General features: G+C 38.7%; 2 protein-coding genes and 2 long non-coding RNA genes across 9 annotated transcripts; 2 read left to right on the top strand and 2 right to left on the bottom strand.

The window, feature by feature from the left end:
• Positions 1–282: 282 nt before the first annotated feature.
• On the bottom strand, positions 283–20,706 carry Sardh (Sarcosine dehydrogenase). Of its 4 annotated transcripts, none has more exons than XM_022801192.2 (14): positions 20,574–20,706; positions 19,873–20,069; positions 16,703–16,795; positions 14,939–15,143; positions 14,396–14,700; positions 13,996–14,125; positions 13,621–13,798; positions 13,016–13,241; positions 11,593–11,706; positions 10,985–11,302; positions 10,444–10,703; positions 9,152–9,231; positions 2,394–2,562; positions 283–1,267 (listed from the first exon to the last, which is right to left on the bottom strand). In XM_022801192.2, exons 1-14 carry the CDS (start codon positions 20,674–20,676, stop codon positions 967–969), a joined length of 2,679 nt encoding a protein of 892 aa, XP_022656927.1. In that variant the 5' UTR covers positions 20,677–20,706; the 3' UTR covers positions 283–966. The 4 variants fall into 4 exon arrangements, with proteins under 4 accessions (XP_022656927.1, XP_022656928.1, XP_022656929.1 ...); XM_022801193.2 differs by having other exon boundaries at positions 283–1,255; XM_022801194.2 differs by having other exon boundaries at positions 283–1,252.
• LOC147756236 (uncharacterized) lies at positions 1,078–2,619 on the top strand. Its single transcript, XR_015327589.1, has 2 exons — positions 1,078–1,218; positions 1,918–2,619. It is a non-coding gene; the product is annotated as an uncharacterized LOC147756236 (long non-coding RNA).
• LOC111248604 (glutathione S-transferase Mu 1-like) lies at positions 4,565–5,729 on the bottom strand. The gene has a single exon (XM_022801203.2). It carries the CDS (start codon positions 5,509–5,511, stop codon positions 4,843–4,845), a length of 669 nt encoding a protein of 222 aa, XP_022656938.1. The 5' UTR covers positions 5,512–5,729; the 3' UTR covers positions 4,565–4,842.
• Positions 19,175–23,683, top strand: LOC147756235 (uncharacterized). 3 transcript variants are annotated; one of them, XR_015327586.1, is made up of 2 exons: positions 19,175–19,368; positions 23,387–23,683. It is a non-coding gene; the product is annotated as an uncharacterized LOC147756235 (long non-coding RNA). The 3 variants fall into 3 exon arrangements; XR_015327587.1 differs by lacking the exon at positions 19,175–19,368 and adding an exon at positions 21,145–21,442; XR_015327588.1 differs by lacking the exon at positions 19,175–19,368 and adding an exon at positions 21,676–22,666.
• The last annotated feature ends 1,601 nt before the right edge of the window (positions 23,684–25,284 follow it).

Here is a 25,284-nt window from a genome sequence, read left to right as displayed (position 1 = left end):
GAGGAGATCTTTTTGGACGATAACTGTATATAGTCTCCGCTTTTGATACGCAATCCCACTGAAATTCCGATGCGAGTTAGGTTAACAGAAACGGACAGTCTCGAAATAGTGACAATTAATGAAGCTAAATGATGAACGAATTATTAAGGAAATATATCTGCACTCAAAAGGTAATGAAAGGTAATGACGACAAATAAACGTGTCAAACGACTTTCTCGATCGAAAAAAACAATATCGCCAGTATTAACGTTTATATATATATATATAAATATATGCACAACGTAAATAAAATAATAATATTCTTTATTTTATTTTTTTCAGTTTAATATTTTATTCAACGAAAGGTATGTCATCGAAACTACATACGTTTATAACGCTTTTCTTCGTAGTAACGAATAACGCCTTCCCCACTTTCATATACAAATGACCTTCATCTTTCCGTGCTTCAATGTGTAATGTACGTATTTTTTCTATCTCTCCCTCTCTCTCATTACCTTTTTCTTTCTTTTTATTGACTCTTTTTTCGCAGTTAAACGAAACGTTTTTACTTTTTTTTTTTACTACAACTTACGAGTAGGTTGCAGATAAGCCAATCTTATATGTGTAATGTATATATAAATATCCAACAATGTCGAAAAGTTGTTTATAATTCGTTGGTTGCTGTTTTGCCGATTGAATCACGCCTACGACTATGGCCGGTATTAGACAGGGACAAGAAGTCGTTCCTAGCTAATCGTTTTTTTTTGTACATACAGCGATAATATGACACGGAAGCTCATTAGGGTGGAGGTGTTTTTGCAAAGTTCGCCACGCGAAGAGTGTTCGCGAATAACAGTGTTCTATGTTAACATATTTCAGCAACGTATGGTATTGCAACATCGTTGAACATTATTTTCTGACCGAATACAATATAAGTCACGTTCGTGTTTGTTAGATTCACTTATTTTTAGCACTATAACATTGAACTTAGTGTCTGGCCGTGTGCATATCGTAGAGGCCTTTGATGCGGTAGCCCTGAGGATCGAATGGGCTGCAAGTGTGAAGTTTGGCTGCGATGCTCCGGCCATAACTTTCGATTGCGTAGTTTCCGCGCACGAGCCAGTCGACAGTTGCGATGCCTTCGGGATCAGGATGTATTAGGTATCCGTAACCAATCGACTGGTTAAGCGCGAAACCGAAATTAGCGCGACGGAGGAATCCGACAGGACAACCATTACGGTAAATCGCTTCCATACCGACGAGCGGAGCGTGTCTGCTAAAAAGTATCCTATTTTAGTTATAGACGTTAGGTAGACATGCGACTAATGAATGAGTATATAGAAAAACTGCATCCTATTATACAATATTTAAGTCCAGTTATTTATTAATTTCTCACACATGCTCCATATTCGTTTTCGATGTAGTAGGCACCGACATAATTGGTGAATCTTATGACTGCGGTAATGATGTTCGGTACGCGATATAACGCATTGCTTATTATTAGCTATTCGGCAAACCCTATTCCAAATTTACGCTCTTCACAAAATTTGCAGGCAATTTGTTAGATAAAAAATTTCAATATATTCGTATTGCATGGTGATTTAAACTATACGCAAATTTAGATATACTATAAGCTCACTATGCACATACTCTTCGCTTCACCTGCTTTCAAAGGGATCTCTACATTTTTTGGGGATCCTTTTAGCAGAGTCATGCATAAGAGAGAAATAAATACGCGTCGCTTCCCTTGTGTCGCTTTTTTTGAACCTTACCGAAATGGGGTGACAAAAGTTCGGGGCTTAAAAACCATCCATTCTTTAAGCCAGAAGCATGCATATTCTTTAACTGTCGAATAAGCGATATACGCCATAATAGAAATATTAAGCTTGGCAACGCATGTAAGTTTTACCCCAATCTATTCCACTCTCTTTTTTCAAGTTACTTGGATAAAACGCCGCCAGCAACACATCGATGGTTTAACGGCATTATCGAAGACCCTCGAATTACTATGCACTTGATGTCTCGCAGAACCAGCCACCCTCGCAAAAAAGGAAAAAAGAAATTCAAATACAATTATTTATTGTCTGTTCGAAACTTCACTGTCATTTCTTCGAAAATTGCTCCCTCTGGGAAAATGGCATACAATCGTCAACACATTGTGACGACTGGCCCGCGGAGAAAGAAAACACATTAAGCCATCGTAACCTACCAAGCAGCCGTTAAGAGCAAATATAATAAAAGTGTTGTACAGTGATCACATAGAAGCCCTGACAATTTCGAAGTTAAAAGCGCTTACTAACAGTATCGTTGTATCATTAACAGTCGCCATTGGCAATTGAAAACTTATTCACAGACGGTCACGCATTGCGTATTGGTTATTTATATTTAATGTATAAAAGAACATTTTTACTCACTCGTCTATTGTAAAGCAAGCAATCCGTTTCCGGAGTCCCCGCTTTTTTTGGTCCTCAAGTGCCTGTCTGCCAAGGAACGGAATGTCTTCGTCAAGTTTGCAGATGAACCCGAGACCCGCCTCAAGCAATGTATCATCCAAGCGCAGGTCGAACTGCCAGTGCGGATGTCCTGAAAAAGAAAATAATAAATGCAGCACTGCCCTATAGCAAGCGTATAGAAAACATACTAATTACGTTTATTTTATTTAATCACACGCGTCGTGTAGCGCATGTTACTAGCGTAAGGTGGACCAGAGATCCCTCTGCTGACTTAGTCGGAAATTTAACTAATAATATAGGCAGTAAACAAAAGTTGAAATGCATTGTAAATATTCCAACTTAAAAAATATATGCAGTCTCCTGCAGTTAAGGTGCGATTTTGCTTCTAGTTTCTAACAACTCATATGTGTACAAAATCTTGTAATATATATATATATATAATTTTGACGAGAAATTCCCGCCTCCGATCCTAAACTTTTTGTTAAGCTGCAAACGAGTAACTTTACACCATCTTCCTAACAAATAGATATTGTGTTGTACTTTGATAACTAGTACCTTCCTAATTTAGTTTTGCATCGATAGTTTGCCATACTAACGCTGCGTGAATACAGACAGAGGAACATCTACTATTTATACAAACTACCTAGTACTGCAAGTAGTATTAAATAATCTACTGTTTTTTTGAAATCGAAATCATCAGTACAATAGAAAGAAGTATTTTTAAAAAAAGGAATAATTTTTCCGGATGACTTGATCCCTTGAAGCGTTTTACAAAACCATTGAATAATTATAGCTAATGCAGGTCGGCAAAGCATTGCAGTCCAAGTAGAATAAGAATCACGGGCTGTATAATCAATTTGCAGTGAATGTCAGAAGCCATATCTTAAAACGAGAGCGAAGCAAGTTATGCCGTGGAGAGTTAATCTCACATATCATGTCAAGTGGATAGAGCACTAAACTGTTATGAATTCAAACGTAACCCATATAATGTCCACATTTCCTAGTATATTTAGACCTATATTATAAAAAGGCCTCTTTCTATTGTACTGATAATTTTGAAAGGTCATACTCTATCGTCAGATAAGAACACGAAATAAATATTTCTTGTGAAATTAAGTAAACTTAGGCAGGTAAGAATGGAAGCCTAGAGATAAGTCGATTTCTAATGTGACATAAACGTTGTATTTGTCAAGTTTGGGCTACCGCTAAAAGCAACTAAATGCACTACTGTCCCTCCTCGGTGGTCTTTCTCTTTCAAAAAATCTACAGTCCCTTTTTTGCTGGAAGTTTATGATATCGGTTTTTGGACTTTTTTTTTCCCTTTTATCCATTATATATACAAGACTCTTGTCCGGTGCTTGCGGTTTCTATATTAAGAAAAAAAAAAAACTTAGATAGCTTTCGCTTAGCGCAAAACCAAAAGTGAGGCCATCGTTAAACTCGCATACTATAAGAAAGTTTGTTATAAACGGAAATTTATATATGATAGATCTACACATGTTTCGATTCGAAATCTGTGGATGTCAGTTCACGGTTTATAATATATTGGACATATGTAATTCGGACCACGATGATTCTATGCCTTGGACACAACTACGCTCTAGTTTGTAATGTATTTACGTTGTCGCGACTGAATTTTCAGCATGTCCTTTTATCTAATGCCTGGATCAGATAAAGCCAAAAATGATTGAAATTAAGAGGACGTCCGCTACTCTTGGCAAGCAGCTACAAATAAATGCTAGGAGGACTTTGAACTTTCATGCATCTGGTACATCTGCGCAAAGCTAGCGGCGGCTTTGGTGAACCACGCCCCTTTGCCACGTTACCTGGTAAACTAGCAAACATGTGAAGGAATGTATGCGATATGTGTACGATCTGTACTATTCCATAATTGCTAGTATTCCAATTTATCAGTTATCATAGACCAATTTGATGACTTGAATTAAAACGTATCGTAACGGCAACCGTCATTTAAAGCTTCTCTAAACTAAAAATTTTTCCTAAAATGCAGCTAGTATAGTACGAATGTTTTTTTGGCACTAATAATCTAAGCGGCGATCACTGATTGTCACGATCGTATAGTAACACTAAAAGAATTTGGGATAGATCAGAAAAAGGAAAAGGTACTAGTGTCAGTAGCGAAATAATTTTTATTTTTACCACACACCATTCAGAGTTAACAAGCCTGTTGGCTGGACACTTTCCAAATAATTACGCTTTTTTTTTTCGTTTATGTAGTCGTAATAAATTAGTGACATTTTTATTGAAAATTTTAGGCAGGAGCAATCAGCCTATTGATAGGCGTAGGTTAAATCTGTATTGAAAAGCACTTTTCCTTTGAAGGTAGGGATTTCGCGCATCATATGCACGCATTAACAACATTATATCAAAGGAATAATTTCTCTTCTTTCTAAAACGGTTGCTCCTGTAGACGTCCACCGAAGCTTGCCATGTCTCCATTGAAGGGCCATTTGATGCAGCTGTCACTGTCCAGATACTTCTTGAGGGTGGGCAAAGCTTCGATACGTTCAACGAAGTCGATTAAGTTCTTGTAGGCAGCGAAGCTAGTTTTGCTAAACACGAGATGTTGGGCCAACATCTCATATACGAGGAAATCTACATAAGTTAGACGATCGCCAGCAAAGTATGGTCTTTCGCCAAGATAGTCACTGAATGGTTTTAACAAGTCAGGTAATTTTTGTTCGTAGGCATCGCGTTCCTCAGCAAACGTAGGTGAATAGCAAAGCCGCACCCAGCCGGTACGGAAATCCGTAAGCTGTTGTTCAATGAGATCCACGCGTCGTTTCTCCTCAGAGGTCTGGCCATCCAGATCGTACTTGCGTGCCAGATATCGAAGGATAGTTAAATTCTGAGTGAGTTTCACATCTTCGTCGATGAGATACGGTAAATTGGGAAAATCAAGACCTAGAGTAAATTTCTCATTGAACCACTGCGATAAATCGAAGTCGGGCGGGGGTCCGCAAGAGTATCGTTTGTCCTCGTAATCGACCTCCTTGTAAGCGAGCAGATAACGAATAGGTTGTGCCAGTCCACGAATGTCCCAGTAGCCGACCTTCATTTTGGTGCTTAAGTTGACAGGTTTCCACAGACTTCAACGATGACACCGTTTAGTTCACCGCACAGTTGGCTACAGGCTCTGAACGAATCAGGAGGACAACGAACTAGCGATATTTCTGTCTGATTTCCACCAGGGTGACGCCGTGAATCGCTCGTCGTGACAAGCGGCGGCCTCTTTCAAACAAGCAAATTACTAGTCCGCTCCGCTTTGGGGAAAGGGAGTTGAAGCCAACTGGGAGAGAGTCGTTCTTCGTAATGCCGCCGGCCTCTTGGTGCTGGTCGACTTTACTCTAACCATTGACGGATCGTGTGCGGCATTGGTATCGCGCTTATTCTGTTATGTCAGTACGGCCATGCCGGGAACGCTGGACTGCACGGCGGAGCGACAAATTTATCGATGCTCATTTCGGCCAGTGGCCGGCCACATAATCCAGGTCGTACATTTACGGTATGTAGTTTCACCATGCTGTGGATGTAAACTGTCTTTCCCACACAGCGTGGCACACTGGCCACGTTCACCTAAATATAGCCGGTTACAGTGGTACATCTATGTTGTTACTATTTAATACCTGATGCCAAGCTGGAAGGAAGTCTAATACGTTGGGCTCGGAGCAGGGGGCCCAAACTAGTCAATGCCGCGATTGTTGATTGTAGTAGAATTATCATTGTTGCCAATCGTCGTAGCAACAGTCGCATAGAACACTAACGAAGAGCTACTAGCCGGCTATAATAAAAATGAGGGGACCCCGTGAGAGATGCCGGTCAGATGATGTCTCGTGGTGGTGACTAATCGGCATCGTGGTAGAGCTGTTAGCGCCCGCGGGCAGCACTAATCGATATGCATACTACCACGCTGCTGTCAGTCGTTAACAGTACGAGACGGCAATGGGGGAGCATTTTTGCACGATTCACTACATACCACCTGTGGACGATCTTTGTATCCCGAAAAAAAAAAGAGTAGATATATTCTTATTTCTAGCGTCACCCTGAATAATACGGAGTATACGGGTTGTTCGGGGAAAATTGGGATACACTTTGGCAGGCAATTTGTTATAGCGAGTATGCGTGCAGCGCTCTTCCTGGTGCTACTACTAACTGCGTTGTCTAAACAAGCCCAGCTAACAGTTAGACTTTTGATCCTTTTGCACGTTCTGGGCTCTTGCATTTCTTGATCCAACTATTAGTCCGAAATTTACATTAGTTGATACTGCACGCTACACCATTCCTTTGAACACGGTTAGTGTTAAAGAAGATATTCGCAAATGCAGAGAAGCAATTTGTGAAAGTTATTTGTGAGCGGCTTAGACCCCCTTTTATTGAATAAACACGCTGGTAAGGGATACTTCTGTCGGCACATGCAGGACAGTCTATTTATATATGTTTTTATTTTGATGAAGCATATAGACAACCGACCGAGATTTTGTCCGGTGAAGTGAAGTTATTTATTTACATAATGAACGCTTGGACGATTTATCTCCAGCAGCCTGTATTTATTGCTTTTATTTGACTGCGCTGATCCGAACAGGATAAAGCCATCTTTATGTGCTGGCTGACCGGCGATACTTCCTTTGTAGCACGGCATTTCAACAACGCCAGCGGCTTTAATTATGTTCCTCCTGTGCATTTCGCATGGTGTTGCATTAAGTAGATAAACGTATATGTTATTTAATCAAGACCCTAAACGATGAACGTTCGATGGCACATATTTCATTGGTACCGTATACGTATAATAAATGATTGAGAAGAGGCCTGCTTTTGATTAGTTAGCTAAATCTGGTCGTATCTACGTTATATATTCGAGGTCATACTCGATATATCAAGTAAATGCACATTAATGCGATGTATATTTTTTCGTTTGCTTACAATCTGATATAATATCAGAATGGTTGGATTGTATACAATCATTTGTACGGTACTTACTACAGACACATGTAATACTTTTAAGTTGGTATGACGTCAACTTACCATTGCCAATCAACACACTGGGGAGGCATTCAGCACAACATTTGAATCTGCCTCATGTACAAATTATGCATAGCTAATCTAAGGCATCAACAGATCACATTGACGTATGATATAAACGGGTAGTTGCTACCTTCGTTACTTCGGACACCTAAACTTCACGTCTTCGTACATAAATCCATGTAAATCCATTGAAAATCTACCCAATCTCTGCATTTTTTCTAATTTCAACTGGCTTCGTCATCTGCTGATAAAATGGAGTGACGAGCCGCTAACTACTATAGCAAGCATGCGTGAACCCACAGTCATTGGTTGAACGGGCTCACATTTAAGAAACGGGATGAAATACGGAAGGGCCACAAAGCAAATAGGATATAGTCAAACGGCTTGTCGGAACCGAAACCGTCGGATCGATCCGCTATTGAAAAAGCCACCGGTCATTTTACTCTGAATCTGGTCCGTGTATCAAATATTGTCGCTGGAATGAGGAAAAGACCACCATTCGCAGTCATTCATTTATGGGCATAACTCAAGCTAGCTTCCTATAATAGCCTAAATAATTTATCTGAATGGTTAAGATAGGCCAGCAAGTCCATCGCGTATAAAAAAAAAGTCAATAAGTTAGCAATTTTCTGCTAATAAGAGGCACGAGGAAGCGAAACACAGTTGATATTGGGACACGTGGTGTAAACCGGTAGTTACCTATACGTGAACACATAAACACGCGTAATGCGTTAGTTCTTTTCGTCTGGTCAATTTTCGAAATCTTCCGATCTTCCGATCGTTCCGAGATCGCTCTTCGGAACACCTTCTCACCAAGAAGGATGGCTAGCTAGTTGCAAAAATGTGCAGGTACAAGCATTTAGCTATCCAATATAATTTAAATTACTTTAATGAAGTTCCACTTGACAAGCTCTCCTTAGGCAGCACATCCGTGATTGTGCGATAATTCTATTGGCCGTATGCGATGTCCAAGCGACGAGTTAAGTGACAGCATTGACTGCGGTGAAAATAAACACAGCAGCTAAAGGAAGACAATCAGTACACTTTTGCGGGTAATCAACTCGCTTAGCCTTGATTGGTTACTACGTTTTTCCTGCGTTATTTGTCGTACTACACATAATTTGAGTCCCTAAAGTAAAGATAAAATCACTAAGTTTTATATATACTTTTACAGGTCAAAAGCATAAGCACCAAATTAGCTCGTTAAGGACTCAATATCAGGGCAGAAGATTAATAATATTTACAGAAGGAGCGATCTGCGGTACGGAAAACGTGTACCAATAAGGTAAAGTGTTACGCGTCGACTTATTTGAAGCCAAATGCGCCACTGGTTAGTAATCGGCAAGTCCGGCAAGTCTATATACATTTGCCGGTCACTTGCGTTTTATGTTTGGTACTTCAGCTGTCAAGCATCAATTTAGACGGCTGGCCCCCAACGCAAAACGAAGAGTGTCTACGTCCCTAATACGAACTCAGGACCACGTGTCTGGGAGTTAAAGAGGCCGACCACGTTATTCACCGCGCTATCACGCAGACGGATATTTTCACTTGGTCCTATAAAACCCTCTGTTTACACAATCGAAGATAGGCTGTGAACTCAATGTAATATGTATCTGTCATATATCACACCAGTAAGATTATCGAAAAAAATATACTAAGCAGCATTCAGTGCTTACCTGTTTCAATGGACAACGAATCCAACGCCCGATAGCCCGCGTTACGCAATCCGAATTTCTCGCCGGCTCGCATTATTGTTCTGAAAACAAATAAACCTATGGTATTTGTCGTTTCCCTGAATGTTTCTATACTTTGCTGTAGAATCAGCTTTTGAAACCTAGTTGCTCAGTATATATGTTCATTATAAATTCATTATCTACGTTGATACAAAGTGGTCACCCCGTAAGGATAGATCAGTCTTGCCCAGTAGATGGTTCGTCGATCACTCATTGAATGTTGCTGGTTCTATGTAAATATTTTAGTTCTTTTATTCTTGCCATGTGTATCACTTGTGCATATTGCGAAGTTTGGTCAGCAATTTCTAACTGAAAACCTCGCTTTCCAACTGTTACGTGCTCCTGTAACAGGGAGCACGTAACAGTTGGTAGGGATCTGTAGGGATTCATCTCGACGAAATAGGGTGCCATGTAGCGAGCAGAGACAGTGCTTCGAATCCATATTAACTAAAAGATGATATTCTCTTAAACGTTCTCATCTTCGATCATAATTGTGCGTGCATATGTTGTAGCCAGTTGTTATTAATTTATTTTATTGTTATTACTGAACACCTAACATCTTTTGGATCGAAGAGACTACCGAGTTGTATGCAAAAGAATTTACATCACTCATTGGCAGCAGGCGGAAATTTTCCGATGAAAAAACCGCTTTCTGGAAAAGCTTGGCCTTTGCTGTCATATCATTGGCACCATAATCATGCTGCAAAAAACGCAACTTTATTTATATCTTATCAATTTGTAATTAGCATATAGTAGTTTGACCTGCACAGCAGCGCGGATATCATTGGCTGGCATGCATAGGTTTACTTAAGTAGTATTTCTCTACCAAGCCAAAAGCTTATTTATACAACCCGAAATTATCTGCAAATGGAGTTACTATTATCTTAAAGTGAACTCAAATTGATAATTTCCAAACAAAGTTGATAGACCCCTATGCTTAATATATATCGCCAAAGTATCATCCCCCTTCTTGTCGTGCCGGCGATTCTAGCACAGTAGAAATAGTTGTCGTCATTGATATAACCCAACTGACAAAGTTAGTGGGTTTACAAATTACTATCATCAGAGGCTATCAAAATTATTTTGCGATAGATCGGCCCACAAAAATAAATACGGATGGAAATGATCTATCCGAAGACGGCATGCTGCTTGTTAACTCTTTTTTTGCCTTTACTTAGATCAGAAGCTTTATGCTAATTTGCGATATAATGCGATGTCTGTGTACGCTAGCTTACCTGTACACGTCAAGCATCCCGTCATAGGGCACATGCAGTTCCCAGCCCAATTCGCCCACAAACGTCCAGCGTATTGCCCGCGCGGGATGGCCGGCGAAGTTAATCATTTGATGCGTTGAAAATGGAAATGCTTCATCGCTGAGATCAGCGGACGTAAGCGCCTGCAGGAGCTCACGACTCTGTGGACCCTGAATACTCAATATTCCGATCTGGTCTGAATAATCAAATAGGTGGCACTGAAATTGCTGGTCTTCGATTGTCTGCGCCCCCATACAGCAATACGCACAACAAACAATAGTCCAACGCGAAAAACAAAATGTAAACAGATCGATTTGAAATTGAATCTCTTAGGTTTACAAACGAAGAAACGAACACCCATTATATACCGAACGCCTACTAAGGTGGCGTGACTTTTATAATAAATAATTACTTAAAAAATGTAAAATAGTAAAGGCATGCCTTGGCTTAGAGTGAACTAGAAAGGTTCTTTATTTCAAAGGGTTACAGTTTGGTTTAAACGGCGGCCGAACCAGTACGTTACCTGCTTAATATGCGTCCACGCCTGCAGAGCAGGTCCTCCACCAGTTACGATATAGAAGCCAACGCCATCAAATGCGGGATTAACTGGGGTCGCTCCTATATCTCCCTTCAGTACGCTGAAAGTTAAGTCCGCTTCGACCCTTCCGTTTTTATTGAGGAGGCAAGTATATACCGTAGACCCTTCTTTTCGGTGGACATCATTTGAGCAAAGCCAATCAGCTGCCTTCTGAGCATCTGGCCCAGTCAATAAAAATTTCCCAAAATAGGTCATGTTGAAAATGGCAACGTGTTCTCGACAAGCAAGGGCTTCCTCTCGAAGCTGTGTACGTTAAGAAACGAGGGTTAGACAAAGCAGTTATTAGAGAATATAGATAAAAATAAACGACAGGAGCGTCGTCAGTATTAACCAAAATATGTTGGGCTAAATCATTCTTTTTTTCCCTATTTATTTCCGAATCGAAATTATATTACCCGATTTATAACGAAGAGTAATGCAAATGGAATACGAGGTCATTTTGGATTAAACCATCTGATTTCGTTTCCATATATCGCACAATATATTTTTCTATCCTACTTAGGTTAGTTAGTTTGAGAAGCGGTTGTATTTACAATATTGTGTTGCTTAGGAAATTCGAATGTATAATCCATGCTAAGCTTGCTCCGATACTTGTAGTTCTGATGATATCTTCGACCTACGCTTTCGTAATAATCATATTCCAAGATCTGCAAAGCAGTCAGACACACACAAACATATACATGCCGATGAGCAGGTGGCAAGGCTCCACCCTCGTTGTAATAAAAGCTTAGTTTTTATCCAGCTTTTTTTTCTATTGAAGTTCGAAGCGAAACTCTTATATAGATAAAAAGAAAGGAATAGGTCTGTTTCACGCACACGTTTCAGATAGTAGATTCACTAAAGGAGATGATACTGCGTGTATACGGTCTTACTACAATATTTGGGACACTGAGTAACGTCAGGCCAACTACAAATAAACAAAAAATGCTGTTTGACTCCATAACTTCCGTAACTTTTTTGACAAATTAAGAGAAGGCAAAGATTTTTTGTTATTAACTGTATATTATGTTAACTTTCTTTTATTAACTGTGTAATATGTTTAATAATTATATATTACTGGATTTTTTATATATAAGAATTCCAGAATACTTCTTTAAGCTGCGATATTCAGTTTCGTTAACATGCGTTTCGCAAAATGATGTTTGCATAATATATATGATCAGATGCCATTTTTGATGCCCAAAATTACCCAAAAATAACGTAGGCTACACATTAGAAAGCATCTAAGGTTATCACTTCATTTCGTGATCGTCTGTCGCGCACATAATTATACTACTACTATTACACAAAATAAGAGTGCACACAAAATGACTCAAATGGATATTAAATGGGTTTATTACTTTCCGTAATTTTGAAACTTTAATATGCAAAAATTTAATGTACAATGCCGAATCTATCGCAGAGCAAGACAATAGGGGATTCAATATTTATCGAATTTATTAATTGAAATCGTTTGGTAATGTTTGTATAACGTATATTCCAAATACCAGCCGGCAGACAGTTTGGGGGCCATCCTTTATTTTATTTCTATTTTCTAAAGTCTTCTCCATTTTTAAGCTTTTCCATGAGTTAGAAGTTTGAGACGTCACTGCTTTTACAATGCTTTTAGGCTTTTGAATTATTCTATTTAAAGAACTGCCGTCAAAATTACAGACGCTGTTATTTAAGGAGCTATGTCTAGTTCTTTTACCGCTATAAACAAAGTCGAACAGTAAATTGGCCTTGAAAAATAAACATATGAGCAGCCAATTTTGGATACAAAATTTCTTAGTCCCTACAAAATGTATACTATCAGTTTAAACAAATTACTGTGTTCTAATAGGATTTGAATTATTTGCCTTCCAAGGATGGCTTAAGAGAAATTTCATAGTCCAATATTTCGAACAAGACGAAATGTATAATATTTTTTTCTGTAAGCTAGATGCAGTATTTTACTTTAGTAAAATGCAGAAATACCTCGTTTCGGCCATCTTTTGCAAACCAGCCTGGCCTCTCGAAGCCTTGTCGTTCTTGAAACACACAACCTTGATTGAGAAAATCGTCAAACAACGGATCTTTCATCATCAAACGCGCCGCAAGAGGCTCATCGTGTGGATATACAATCGAGTAACTTTTAACATATGCCTCATGAGATCGTTCCCTTAACCATCGGAGGTTTGACGTGACCCGAGGGGAAAATCGTCTAAAATTGGCAAAATCAAGATAAGTTATTTCCCGTGGTTTGTAAGTATTACGTTACGTCGGCTTTGATATATGTGGCTCAGCATAAAAGATCCTAGTTCTCTGCTTTTTATTGTCGCCATTATTTATCGATCTAAATCAATTTTTCACGTGTAGCAATATACGTGTAATCACATTGTGGAAATGCATACACCTATAAAATGGAGACGTACAGATGTTTTCAGCTGAAAGTCAGTCTTCTATTTACTCTATATATGTACTGCAAAACTTGTTCGATGAGCACAGGTCAACAAAATTGACAGAAATTAACAGCGGGTTGTTTCCAAAAGTTGAATACTCATGGCAGTGATATTTAGTACAAAATGAAAACAAATACTAGCCTTATATCGTAAGCGAACATATCTAGTTGGGGTCTGCCATCTAGAACCCAGTCTGCGAGCTCCCGTCCACACCCACCACTGCCATTTATGCCCAGAGAATTAAAACCACAACCGTGGAAGAAGCCGCGCACGTTTACGTCTTCACCAAGTAATGGTTTGTGGTCGGCTGTAAATGACTCTAAGACACCAAAAAAGACAACAGCAATATATAGTAAACATGGATACGTGATTTTTGGGACGTCCAGAAGTGTACGTGAATGGTAGCTCCAGCTGGTCATCTACGCGAAAGGAAGAACCCCTAGTCAAGGCGTATGTTGCACAATTCACATAGAAATTAAGACTCAACGAAACTGAAAACAATACAATGAAACGCACCGGGTCCACAGATAGTCGACTTTAATCCTGTCTTCTCGAGAATCGGACATCGTTTAATGCCCTGTTGTAGATGTATTCCGAACACGTCCATGTCCAAATCATACAAGCCAAAGGAAAAGTTGTCATCGACCTAACAAGTAAGTTGTTACAATATTTTTACAGAATTAGTCCTTTGGCAGCTGAAAGTCAATTGTAAATGAAACTAAGCCATTTAATACGATATTGGTCTTCATTCCACCATCACTCTTGCTTTCTTCAGGTCAATGGCATCATTCTATAAATGGAAATTAAAGTCAACGCGTAAATGACTGTCTTGAATAATTTGATACTTATATGTAGGGATAAATTGTTGGATATTAGGCTAACGAATAACGCAAAATTAATCATAACGCGCACGAACCTTATCTAGGATAATAGGATTTGGTTCATAACCACCCACAGCCAGGGCGTCACCCTGCAGACGGAAGTACAGTGATAGGTCATGATCTCGAACGTTTGGCATATTTTCTATGCCTGCTATTTTTTCGGTGGTAATGTAAGCGTGCTTGATAGGTATAAGCGGTACAGCAGCTCCAACCATTGTGCCAATTTTAGGCGCCCACACGCCGCTGCAGTTCACAACCTGTGACGTTTTTATAAAGCCTTTCGAAGTGCGGACTCCAGTGACGCGCGTTACTCCAAAGTCGTCCAGCTTCGTTTCGATATCTGTTAGCATAGCGCAGTATTGTTTCATATACAGCAACATGGAATAAATGAAAAATCAGTAGCGATATGACTATCCCAAAACACCTAATCGCGTAAGAGTGATGCTTTCATATTGCAGTTAAATTAACTAATTACCAGCTAACAGAACCAAGTTGACTATAGTAAGCGTATGTGAAATATATATATATATATATATGCACATTAAAAGTAGTTATAGAAAAGAAGTCACAAGTCGAACCCAGAACAGGACAATGTTCCTTAATCGTAGCTCCATTCCTGGTAGCGGCTTTAGTCAGAGCAGCACAGTAACTTGTAGGGTCGACGCAGCCATCGCCTGGTGAGTACAGAGCTCCATAGAGGTCATCAACGTTCAGTAGAGGGTAGAGTTTCTTTGTCTCAGCGGGTGTGAGTATATACGATTCGACACCTAACACACGCCCAATCTGTCCCCCACGAACAAAATCATACATGAGAACGTAGCACAACTCATATGCGCTGTGTTTTAGGAATCTATATCTCTATGTGCTTCAACGCATACGCGCTGTATTTTATTAAACTATTACAAACGAATCCGGTTAACTTTTGAACTACGCGCCGTTAGCAGGTGAAGTTTGGTTAGTAAATAGTTTTCTAGAAACCTAGAAATGGACACCAATTGAGCCTATTCCAGAAGAAATGAGCTCAGAAAAATGTACTTTTTAATTTCGCAAGTCAACATATAGTGGTCAAGTTTTTGTTTCCTGTAGGTCACAGCGTTGGAAAAATTCGTTAAAAACTGGTGGCAAAATTAGACGAGGAGGCCTTAAGCAAAGGCACAGTACGTGAAGAGCGCAAACGCTTCAAGATCGGAGGTTGGGTATTTAAGACCAGCGGAGATGTGACCAGATGTCGGGATTTAAAGGACAAAAACGCGTTGCCGCATTCAAAAAGTCTTTTCACGAAACCAGAGCTTGGAGCCTAAGGGCTCTTTCGGTCAAAACCGGCTTTTTATGTGTGACGGATACTGAATTATAATCCAAATATTGAAAATTCAGAAACTGACTAACAAAAAATAGATCTCCCACTAATTGACTTCAGCCAATTGAAGATGCGTGTGGCGTATTTTGCGAAACTTCCATCAACTGTAGCATATGGTGGCAAATTAAGTTCAATGGCAGTATCAAGTAAGTTCGGACGTAAGATGATGGTAGTGCTTGTAATCGATATCAGAGGCATCCATTATTATGATATATTCGCTTCGCCGAAAATGAGGCACCGAACGCAACTTGAGATAAGTTCCCTAAAGACCCATGGACTATTAGTACGGCAATCGAATGGACGCCATCTAGTTACTTGGTGACAGCGCCATACCTCAACTGTTTCTTGGATTGAGCAAAGGAATATCCAGTGTTGGCTGTAATTCACTTATTCGTCGGTTTTGAGATCGTATGATTATGACGCCTTCTACGCCTTAAAAAAGCAAATAGTGGGCAAGTATATCTAATTATCGATTTACATCGAGAAGGCATAGAAAGGGAATTATATATGGGAACCCGAATGATGTATATATGGCAATCTGAAAGCACTAAAACAAATGTGCAAAAAATAAAAGAGAGCACTAACGCATTTAAAAAGCAATCATGTAACCCAACTTGTTTTAAAGTTATTCAATTTAAAAACTTTGTCGGATTCGCTTGCAATAGCCTAATATATATATATATATATATATATATGTATATTCCAATATCTCATCCAACAAACATAAAAATTACCCTGAGAGCCAGGCTCCTAAAGTTGACAATCACTGCTAAGTCTATAGATAGAATAGATCTCTATATAGTAGAGGGCGAACTATAAGTTTATCTGTCAATTTACAACTTTAAAATTGCATTAGAGTACAGGTATCTCGTACAACTCAAATCTAGAATTTCGTGTAAGTTCGTAACAAAGTCTTATAAGACTCAAGACAGAAATTCAGGTTTTAAAATCTGTCGATACTTCATGCGAAACTTATGCTGCTCACTGTCATGAGGCGCTTGTATTCGTCTAGCCGCTCCTTGTTGTTGGCCAGAAAAAGACCTCCGTTCTCGATAAATCCTGTGTCCAAACCCGTTTCCTAACGAAAGAATAACAGACGCAGCGTTTAGACTGACAGTGTATTCTAAGGAAAAGTGAGCATGAACTAAAAACGAGACGAAATATGTATTTTTCTATGTTTCGTATATCAGCAACTCTTTAAATTGGGCCGATTTACTGAGCCGGGTCAGACTCTAAAAGATGATGGTGACTTATTTCACCGTTTCTTACGAAAGTACATGATTAGTATGTAAGATGAAAAGCGATAGCAGTTTAACTGACGTCCCCTTCAAAGGGAGCACATAGGCTCGCTCTTTTATTCAGTCTGTAGCAAATAATGACAGGAAGCCATACATGCGTCAGTAGTACTAAATGAAATCGTTACTATCTGTTACGTCTTGACGTTTTGTCCTGAACATGAGTTCATACGTGGTAGGTGTATTCAGGCCTCTAAAAACAGCTGGTTGACAAAATCGATTTAAATGTTATATAACTTATAGTAAACCGGGTGTATTGCTCCCAACTCATTTCATTTATCGTAATTGACTGCGATAGCTACATTACATCCGAGAAGGATTTCATTAGTACCACAAGCAAACTTTTTACGCTAGATGAGAGCGGGTTGGCTCTAAAACACTGCGTGTTTAGATAAAGTTAAGCTTAGATCTAAAGAAAAATGGGCTGGGCAGCTCACGTGTTGTGTGCTAACAAAACGACAAATCCTATTCTCCGCCTGCCCTTACCTTGTGTGTGTTAAACTGAATAAGCTTATGACAAAAAAAAAGAAAAATTATGTATGTTAGAATACATCTTTCCTTACTTCTTTTTGACTTAAATTAAGTTAATTTAAATTAGGATAAGGTAACCCCTTTACCGAGGCAGTGCAAGCAGCTGATATGCCTGTATAATGTGATATAGTTGTTCATTTTTGTCTTGAAATGTGAATACGTATAGGCATGTCAAGTCCAATACGGACTTCGCTGAAGGGATGTACACGTATTTATGCAGTATGCTTATCTATACAGATATGACAACGTTACCAGTATTAGTGCTACTATTGCCGTTGAAATTACCACAGTTATCAGGTTTTTGTAACAACAAAAATTGAGCAGTGGTGTACCGGTATTTGTGTATACTCCTATTGGAGATGAAAGACACCGAAGCTAAATACTATACATATATTTACATGTAGTTATTAACAGAGAAATATGTCTTCTACTAAAATATTTAATGTAAGACTAATATGCACGTATATAATTCAGAAACTAAACAGTAAACGGCCCCAATCAAAAACCACTTTGAATTTCTTTAATAGTGTCAGCATGTTTTCTTCGATGCGGCCGTAGCCACATGTTAGAAAAAATTAAACTGGGAGGTTTTCATGAATGGCCAGATCAAATCCTGAACTTTTACCGTTATAGATGCGCTGTTTATCTTTAGCGCATATCGTCATATGGTAATTCTTTGAAGTGACTGACTTCAAGTGTAATAAGTGGCTGTCTAAAGTCGAAATTGTAATTCTATGGAATCGCCAATGCATCATCTATTGTCTTGTAACCATAAGTTGTCTTTGATTCAGTTCTTATATAAAAGCAAGGGATCATTATTATTATTATTGATTATTGATTGTCATCTATAATCCATGGCATAAGCATCTACACATTGTTACCTGATTATCATATGCATAGATATGGTAGAAGTGGTCCTCTTTTTTTTCGTGTCAACTCGTTGCCTTTATTAAAATGCTAAAGTACGGGGCACTATAGGGGTAAAATACCATGTTTTGGATTCTTAACTGTATGAATTTTATAAATTCGTTTGATGCCCCCGACAATGTGATAACGTGCTTCTAAAAATGTACAACACAGCTCTCAAAAAGTTAATCAGGAATACAGTGGGCGTAGAAAAATCTAGCTATTTAGTGCAAAATGGTCTGAGTTGATCTCAATATGCATACGTTGTTACCGTAAAGATAGCAAAGGCGAGATGTGCCAAATTCATTTACTAGTCCACTTGGACTTACTTGGCAATACAAATAAAATTAAGAGACTCTACTATTTATTTTTTATACAAAAAAGTCAATTTTTTTTATTTTAGTCAAGATGGACTCACGTAGCGTTTCGTATGAAAAGCCGTTACACTTTATCAGAATTGTCTAGCATGTGAGAAATGCGTTTTTTGACTGCACTAGGCAAGCTAGACATTTCTAAATAGTGAGCAAAAAGCAACCTTAAAAAAGTATCGCCCTGTCTAAAAGCAACGATATAAGTTCATACGAATATAACATGAACGTATACGCTGGAATAATAATTAAAAGCCCCGCTTGTAAAGGCTATTAGATACCGTCTGTTGTTTGTCTCAATGGAGCTCTGTAGATGCCTTCTTCTGCCATGGGGATGGAAAGGAAGGGATCGAGAAAATGGAGGTAACCATAAACTCTATTGTCGTCAACTATAACTGCAGTAGCAGCGGCGACTACTGTCAATGTCGACGGGGCCACTTAACGCTCCCATCAACAGAACATCAGCTCACCGTGTTCCGGGTTTATCGTATTGCCTACTCAAGTGGTCATGCGCGCGTTTCACCGACTAACAAAAACATTGACAAAAACAGGTACGACGATCATTTAATAACCGCATTGCGCCGACCAACGCTATACGAAAGGACTATTGTTGTAGCGGCACTAGCAGCAACAAAACACTATCGATCCATGCGATTATATTCATTATCATAATCTATATCCAAATTGACCGGTCACACGCGATAATCGTCTAGCTTAGGATGGTCAAATATCTAAGTCCTTTTTATACTTGTTCTAAGCACAAGTTAAACCTGTTTTGTAGCTATTTTCATAGAGTGGTAACAATTTAGGAATAAAAAATATTACCGTATTTGTGACGCTGGTAGAGCTTAAGGTTTAGTTTGGAATAGTCTGAACCGGGCTATTCTGCAAAAAAATTGCAGCCATAAAATATATATGTCTTTATATATATACATAGTAAATGTCTCACCGCAAAAAAAGGGGTTAGAGTTATCTAGACGTACCTAAAATTACATTTACTGAACTAATTAGTGCACAATACAGAAACGCTGTTAGTGCTGAATAAAAATAAATACCTTTCTTAAGGCATGCTTGAGCAAATGCCGCGTGTGATTGAGTACTTGTATATCAGTATCGCTAGGTCGGAGTCGCCAGACAAGGCCTGCAGTGTGCCAGGTAGTTCCTGACGTCAACCGATCCCGTTCAACTAATACTGCACGGCAGGCTCGCTTAGACAAATGATACAATGTCGAACAACCGATGATACCGCCACCTGCAACAATTATCTCTTATTACTTCTTTCATTCAACATTTCAAACCTTCTTTTTCATCGTCACCCTTTGGTTTCAGGGTTCTTAATTTTTTATTTACTAATTTTCTTTATTTGTTTAATTATTTTTAGTGATTCTTTTTACTTGAATAAATCCTCCTTTTTTTTTAAGGTGTGTCATCAAACGGTTGCCTCTTTTTAGAGTCTAACCGTAATGGGTTTCACTAGACCCATCTAGGATTTCTCTAACAGACCTATACAACGGCATGGCAGATATGCGAGTAGCTATTAACCTTGATATTAATACATATTTTGATAACAGTTGTTATTAGACAATATTCAACCAGCAAGCAGTCGCAAAACGATAGATCTGCCGCGCCGGCTAATTCACACTTTTTAACGTCACAGGTCTGAAAAAAAAGGCTTCACGACTGTGCATAAAAAATTGGCAGGGCTCCTTCATGCAGCTGGCTTTTTCTATTCATAGTTGTACTAATTCACACTCACCAATAACGACAACCTCCGCATCTTTTGGCACTTCAGTCGAGTAAACTCTAGTCGCCGCGCGATACGTACCCCGAGCTAACAAACCCGCTAAACGGTGATACATGCTGACGGCTACCTGTTGAAGATCACCCCGGAAGAAATGGCACTTCGCGAGTATACCCCAGCAACGACTGCTCTGACGCACAGTGTGTATCGTGCCGAACCGCAGTGATACCCCTTGCCACCGAATAAAATTGAATCAAACTTCTTTGATGCGGCGCGCCAAGGTTAAGCTTGATGCCTTAGCACTGTCTGGAGGTCAATCACGTCAGATCGCCGTAACCGCGCTGGTTAAGAGACGCGTGTTGTATGGGACGGGATGCTCGACGAATGTCCCGTTGGCACTGTTGACAGCACCACACACCTTCCACGCAACCTGACGCTAGTTACAGAGGCGCTGCTTCTCAAAGAACAGCGCCAGCTAGAGGAAAACGCCACTTAATATTAACTGACTGCAGTAAGCGCTAAGTATGTCAAGACGGATAGCGCGTTTTGACGTTCCGCCAACCGTGCGAGCGGGTCCCATGAAAAACCAGGTGCTGCTTTAAAGAGACCGAACAGCTAAGATTTTTATATGGAAAGGAGGTGAAGGAAGATCCTCTACGATACTCGGATCAGATTTGGCCAGTGTAAACGATCTAGTGGTCCCGAATTGGATTGGGATGGCGAGAAAAACAGTGATAGGAGAAGCGTGAATTATCTCGTGAGATTTTCCCCTTTGAAATTAGGCGTTTCGTTCATATAAGGGGAGATTACCAAACGATTTAGAGTTCCTACTAATACATGGTGGTGTACATAACAATGCTTTCCTGCACCAGTTCATAAAGAAGGTAGGTACGAATTGGTTTAGGCCGCACCGATAACCGATATGAGTGGCTTGTAAGTTTATTCGAAAAGTGCAAAGCTGCACTATAAAATACTAAATTAAAAAAAAAACTTTACCTTTATCTATATTATTGGAACATGGATAACAATCGAGGTAGCCGCAAAAACAGCGCTTGCAGCATTGCTTTCTTTATGTTTCTCTACTGCTCCAGGCATTAAGTTTACTTCTTAGTTTTTCCACGAATCTGCAATGCAAATGTGACCCTTTTTATTAAATAAGTAGTAATATAAGTTTTACTCGTTTTAACAAAGTAGCCAGTACTGCTGTGATACGATTTGAATTTGCACAAAATTCATAATGAGTCTCATCTATTCAAAATTCCTACAAATGAACCGACAGCAGTTTAAGAATGACTAATTTAAGGAGCGAGCTTACCTTTGTTCTTATGGGCAGTGGAAGCGTGTTTGCCTAGTAAGCTTAGGGAACTGTGAGATCTAGGTTCGAAGCAGGACGTGAGTGTATTTCGTTTCGTATCGCAGACAGGGTCAAGCAATGCTTAACGGCAATACCGATCATAGAACTTCGAAGCTCTTGGTTTCTTCGTTATATCAACAAGCAATTTGTTCTAGCAACTAGTTCTATGGTCTTAGAAAGAATGACAAAACCAGATCCCGTAGAAGCTAGACACCAAATAAGGTTTTTATTGTAAAGAACCCCGATAGGTCTTCGCCGATATAGTATGTATCTTGAATGGTTAAATTGCTTTCATAGTTCTTTTCATTATATTTACTAGGAACTATCCAAGTTACTTGCGGTCAAATGGTGTAAGACAGTTGCATTATAATACGATTGTTGTTGCTCCAGAGCTCACCGTATCAAAAAGCAAAACATCCCCTGAGTGCTATTTGTAAGCACTTGGCCTCGCTCGCTTAACAATAAATATAGGATTTAGTTTTGAATGCATTTGACTTAATCTCTATCACGTTCAATTAAATATGTTATCATGCAAGTATTAAGATAGTATGTAAAATTATTGCCAAATCTAAAACGAATAGAGCAGGAAAGAAAGAAAAAATTAGAAACATTATTATTGGACATAGCTGATTTTGGAGCATTGATGGAACATAGCGTATTTTTCATATGGATCAGTACCACATGAATAGCTTTGTAAGGACTGGTCCACAAAGATGCTAGCGACAACACAACTCATAAATGCGCGTAACAATTGGTAAGACAGTTTCGAACAGGGCACAGCAATAGACCATAATGACAATTAGAAAGTTAATATAAGAGGCTAACCAGCGCAGCTGACGAAGGGCAGAGAATGAATTAGGTCCTAAAGATGTATGGAAAACAGAAGATACAATGAAAAAAAACAAGGAGTATTAGGCCGATCTGAAGATGTTAAGACCATTGTGCAAAAAAAAACAAAGATTGATGTTTAGACGCAGTATAGTTAGGTATACGAAGAGTAGTATATAGAGAACATATGCACATGCAATGTGAGTGTGCGGTACACAGCACAAAACTCTAGATCCTATTATAATACACTACGAGATTCTAAAAAATCTGAAAATTATGATTATTGTAGAAAACGTAGCGTGAAAAGATGCAACGAAAAAAATAAGCTCTGTTGAGTATATTGTATGCAAAGTATTTACCACAATTGTTGTGTACAGTAAGTAGCATTCAAGCAGTAAAGCAGCAGCAAGTACAGTAAGCATTCAAGCAAGAATTATTGCAATAGTGATGATAATCACAACACCAAGTTGAATGTTTCCCGTAGTTTTTTTTATAATCGCCCACCGTTGTCAGCGGCATGTTGACCATAACGGTAATCATCTGCAGAAGAAAGATCATGCATGTTACGTAGATTCTTTTTCAATCGTTCATATATGTATATACGTGTCTCCTGGGGCACATACAAATCCAATCTTTCTACTTACAGTGAGTGCGAGTATATGTGAAACGGAACTCTAACCGGCCGCTAAGCATCTGAAAACGTTGCGGAGACCGGTACGCGTGGCTGCACGTATGATTTTCGGTATTGTTTTTGGAGCGTATCATCTATTAACAGACGGTAGTGTAGAAGAGACCAATTGGCAAAAATGAGCAGCGTATCAGAGTATCCTGACGATATCATTCGGCAGAAAATATTTAAACAGTTACCTGCAAGTAAAATACGACAGAGCAGCAGTTCTTTTTAACAATACTATGTTAAAATAAAGTACAAAAAACTATTCGATTCTGTGTATATGAATCAAGGGTGATAGTAGTTGAGATATGTTTTTTCGGGCTTATTTTTTTTGGATAAATTCAACCTGCTATTTTTTTCTATGCACAGATTCTGTCACACCATGAAACCAGTAAGTGTAAAGACACAGCAAGCCAAAGCAATTACCGTGAAAAGTCACATGACAATTCGATGCTTTCGTACCACTGTACCGTAGCCTATAATCGCGAAGTACAAGATGCGCAAATAATGACTATCGATATATTAATTATGTACATCGATTTGTCACATTATAAAGTTTTCTTTTCTTGATCGGCCGGATTGTCTTCGGCCTCACAGTTGTCTTAATATGACGACAAGAACGTTCTTGCATTGAAATGCCTATTGTTCTGAACGCATTTCAAAGTTAAAGCGGCAAAGTGGCGCGCACAAAATCTAATTAAATCTAGCAAGGCTATTTCCCTAAGGAAATGATTATGCCGAAAGCTGCTTTTTATTCCCGTCACTATATTTCTTAAGTAATAGTAAACTTTTGGGTGGTATAATGGAAAATACACGTATATCACATGTATATAAATACTTCTTGAGCTAATGATGGAAATCAGCTAGGAATTTCTAAGGCGCTAAGTTCCCATGGTGGCCAATCATTTATCATTCTTATAATATCTCGTGATTTACCACGTATCAAGCTACTTCACCTTTTGAAATTTCCCCAGCGTATTGCTATGTTTATCATTTGTCATATACATACGATAATGAGGCATATGACAATAACGGAGAGATAAAAGTAAACTTTCTATGCTTAATACATACACTAGAATGAGCAAATTTCCATTCTTGAGCATTTGGGATTATGGGAAAATTTATATATGAAATTTACTACACGTGTTCCAGCCTGAGATACTTTACGCAAACTTTGGCAGGTAAACGTACGCCGTATTTAAAATCCTACTGCTTTTACCTATTGATGCGTAGTTCAACCCTGGAGAAAAGAACTAGAAGGGAATCGACATTAATAATAATAATGGAGAATAATAAAAGTGCTTTGAATCCATAACAGAATCCAAACAGCTAATGACGGGAAGAAATATTATACCACAAATAGTTCTATTGCTAATCAACACGTATAAAAGTAGGGTTGATAGGTAGAGTGCCCAAGACGTCTTAGAGCAAAACTATATCTAAAAAAAGTATCTAATGTATTCTTCTAACGTATATATATAATATCTAATGTAATGTTCTTAAATGTTAGGTTTCAACTTATGATTAACAATTAACCCTTTATAAAGTAAAAAAGAAGGTTTTATAAACGTTTCAAATTTTGATACTTATATATTTATAGAATCATTACAATGATTGTTGTTCCATTCTAATAATTATAACAGTCGACGTCTTGTGGTTTATCGATCACTTGCATTAATAATTTTTAATATGCCTCTTTTAACAATATTGCAAACCTCATACCAAGAATTTGTAAATAATATAATTTATTTATTAAATGCAAGATCGAGGAGAGCACTTATCCGATCGTAGACCAATAAACAACTGGACATACAAGTACTCTTTCACGATATGGCACCCGTTTTGTGGTATATAGTTTAGGATATGGTACT

Source organism: Varroa destructor, unplaced genomic scaffold, assembly GCF_002443255.2.
Source record: "Varroa destructor unplaced genomic scaffold, Vdes_3.0 BEIS01000004.1, whole genome shotgun sequence".
In the NCBI taxonomy this organism is placed as follows: Eukaryota; Metazoa; Arthropoda; class Arachnida; order Mesostigmata; family Varroidae; genus Varroa; species Varroa destructor.
Note: the sequence above shows the minus strand (reverse complement) of the source record. Positions and strands in the feature narration are given on the sequence as shown.

Coding starts and splice junctions, on each gene's coding strand:
- LOC111248604 (XM_022801203.2), bottom strand. CDS start 5,511: ATGAAGGTCGGCTACTGGGACATTCGTGGACTGGCACAACCTATTCGT.
- Sardh (XM_022801192.2), bottom strand. CDS start 20,676: ATGTATCACCGTTTAGCGGGTTTGTTAGCTCGGGGTACGTATCGCGCG. Junction 11,303..11,592: donor TTCCTAAGCAACACAATATT/GTAAATACAACC, acceptor TAACGTACACAG/CTTCGAGAGGAAGCCCTTGC. Junction 9,232..10,443: donor GGGATGCTTGACGTGTACAG/GTAAGCTAGCGT, acceptor ATTTGTTTTCAG/AACAATAATGCGAGCCGGCG.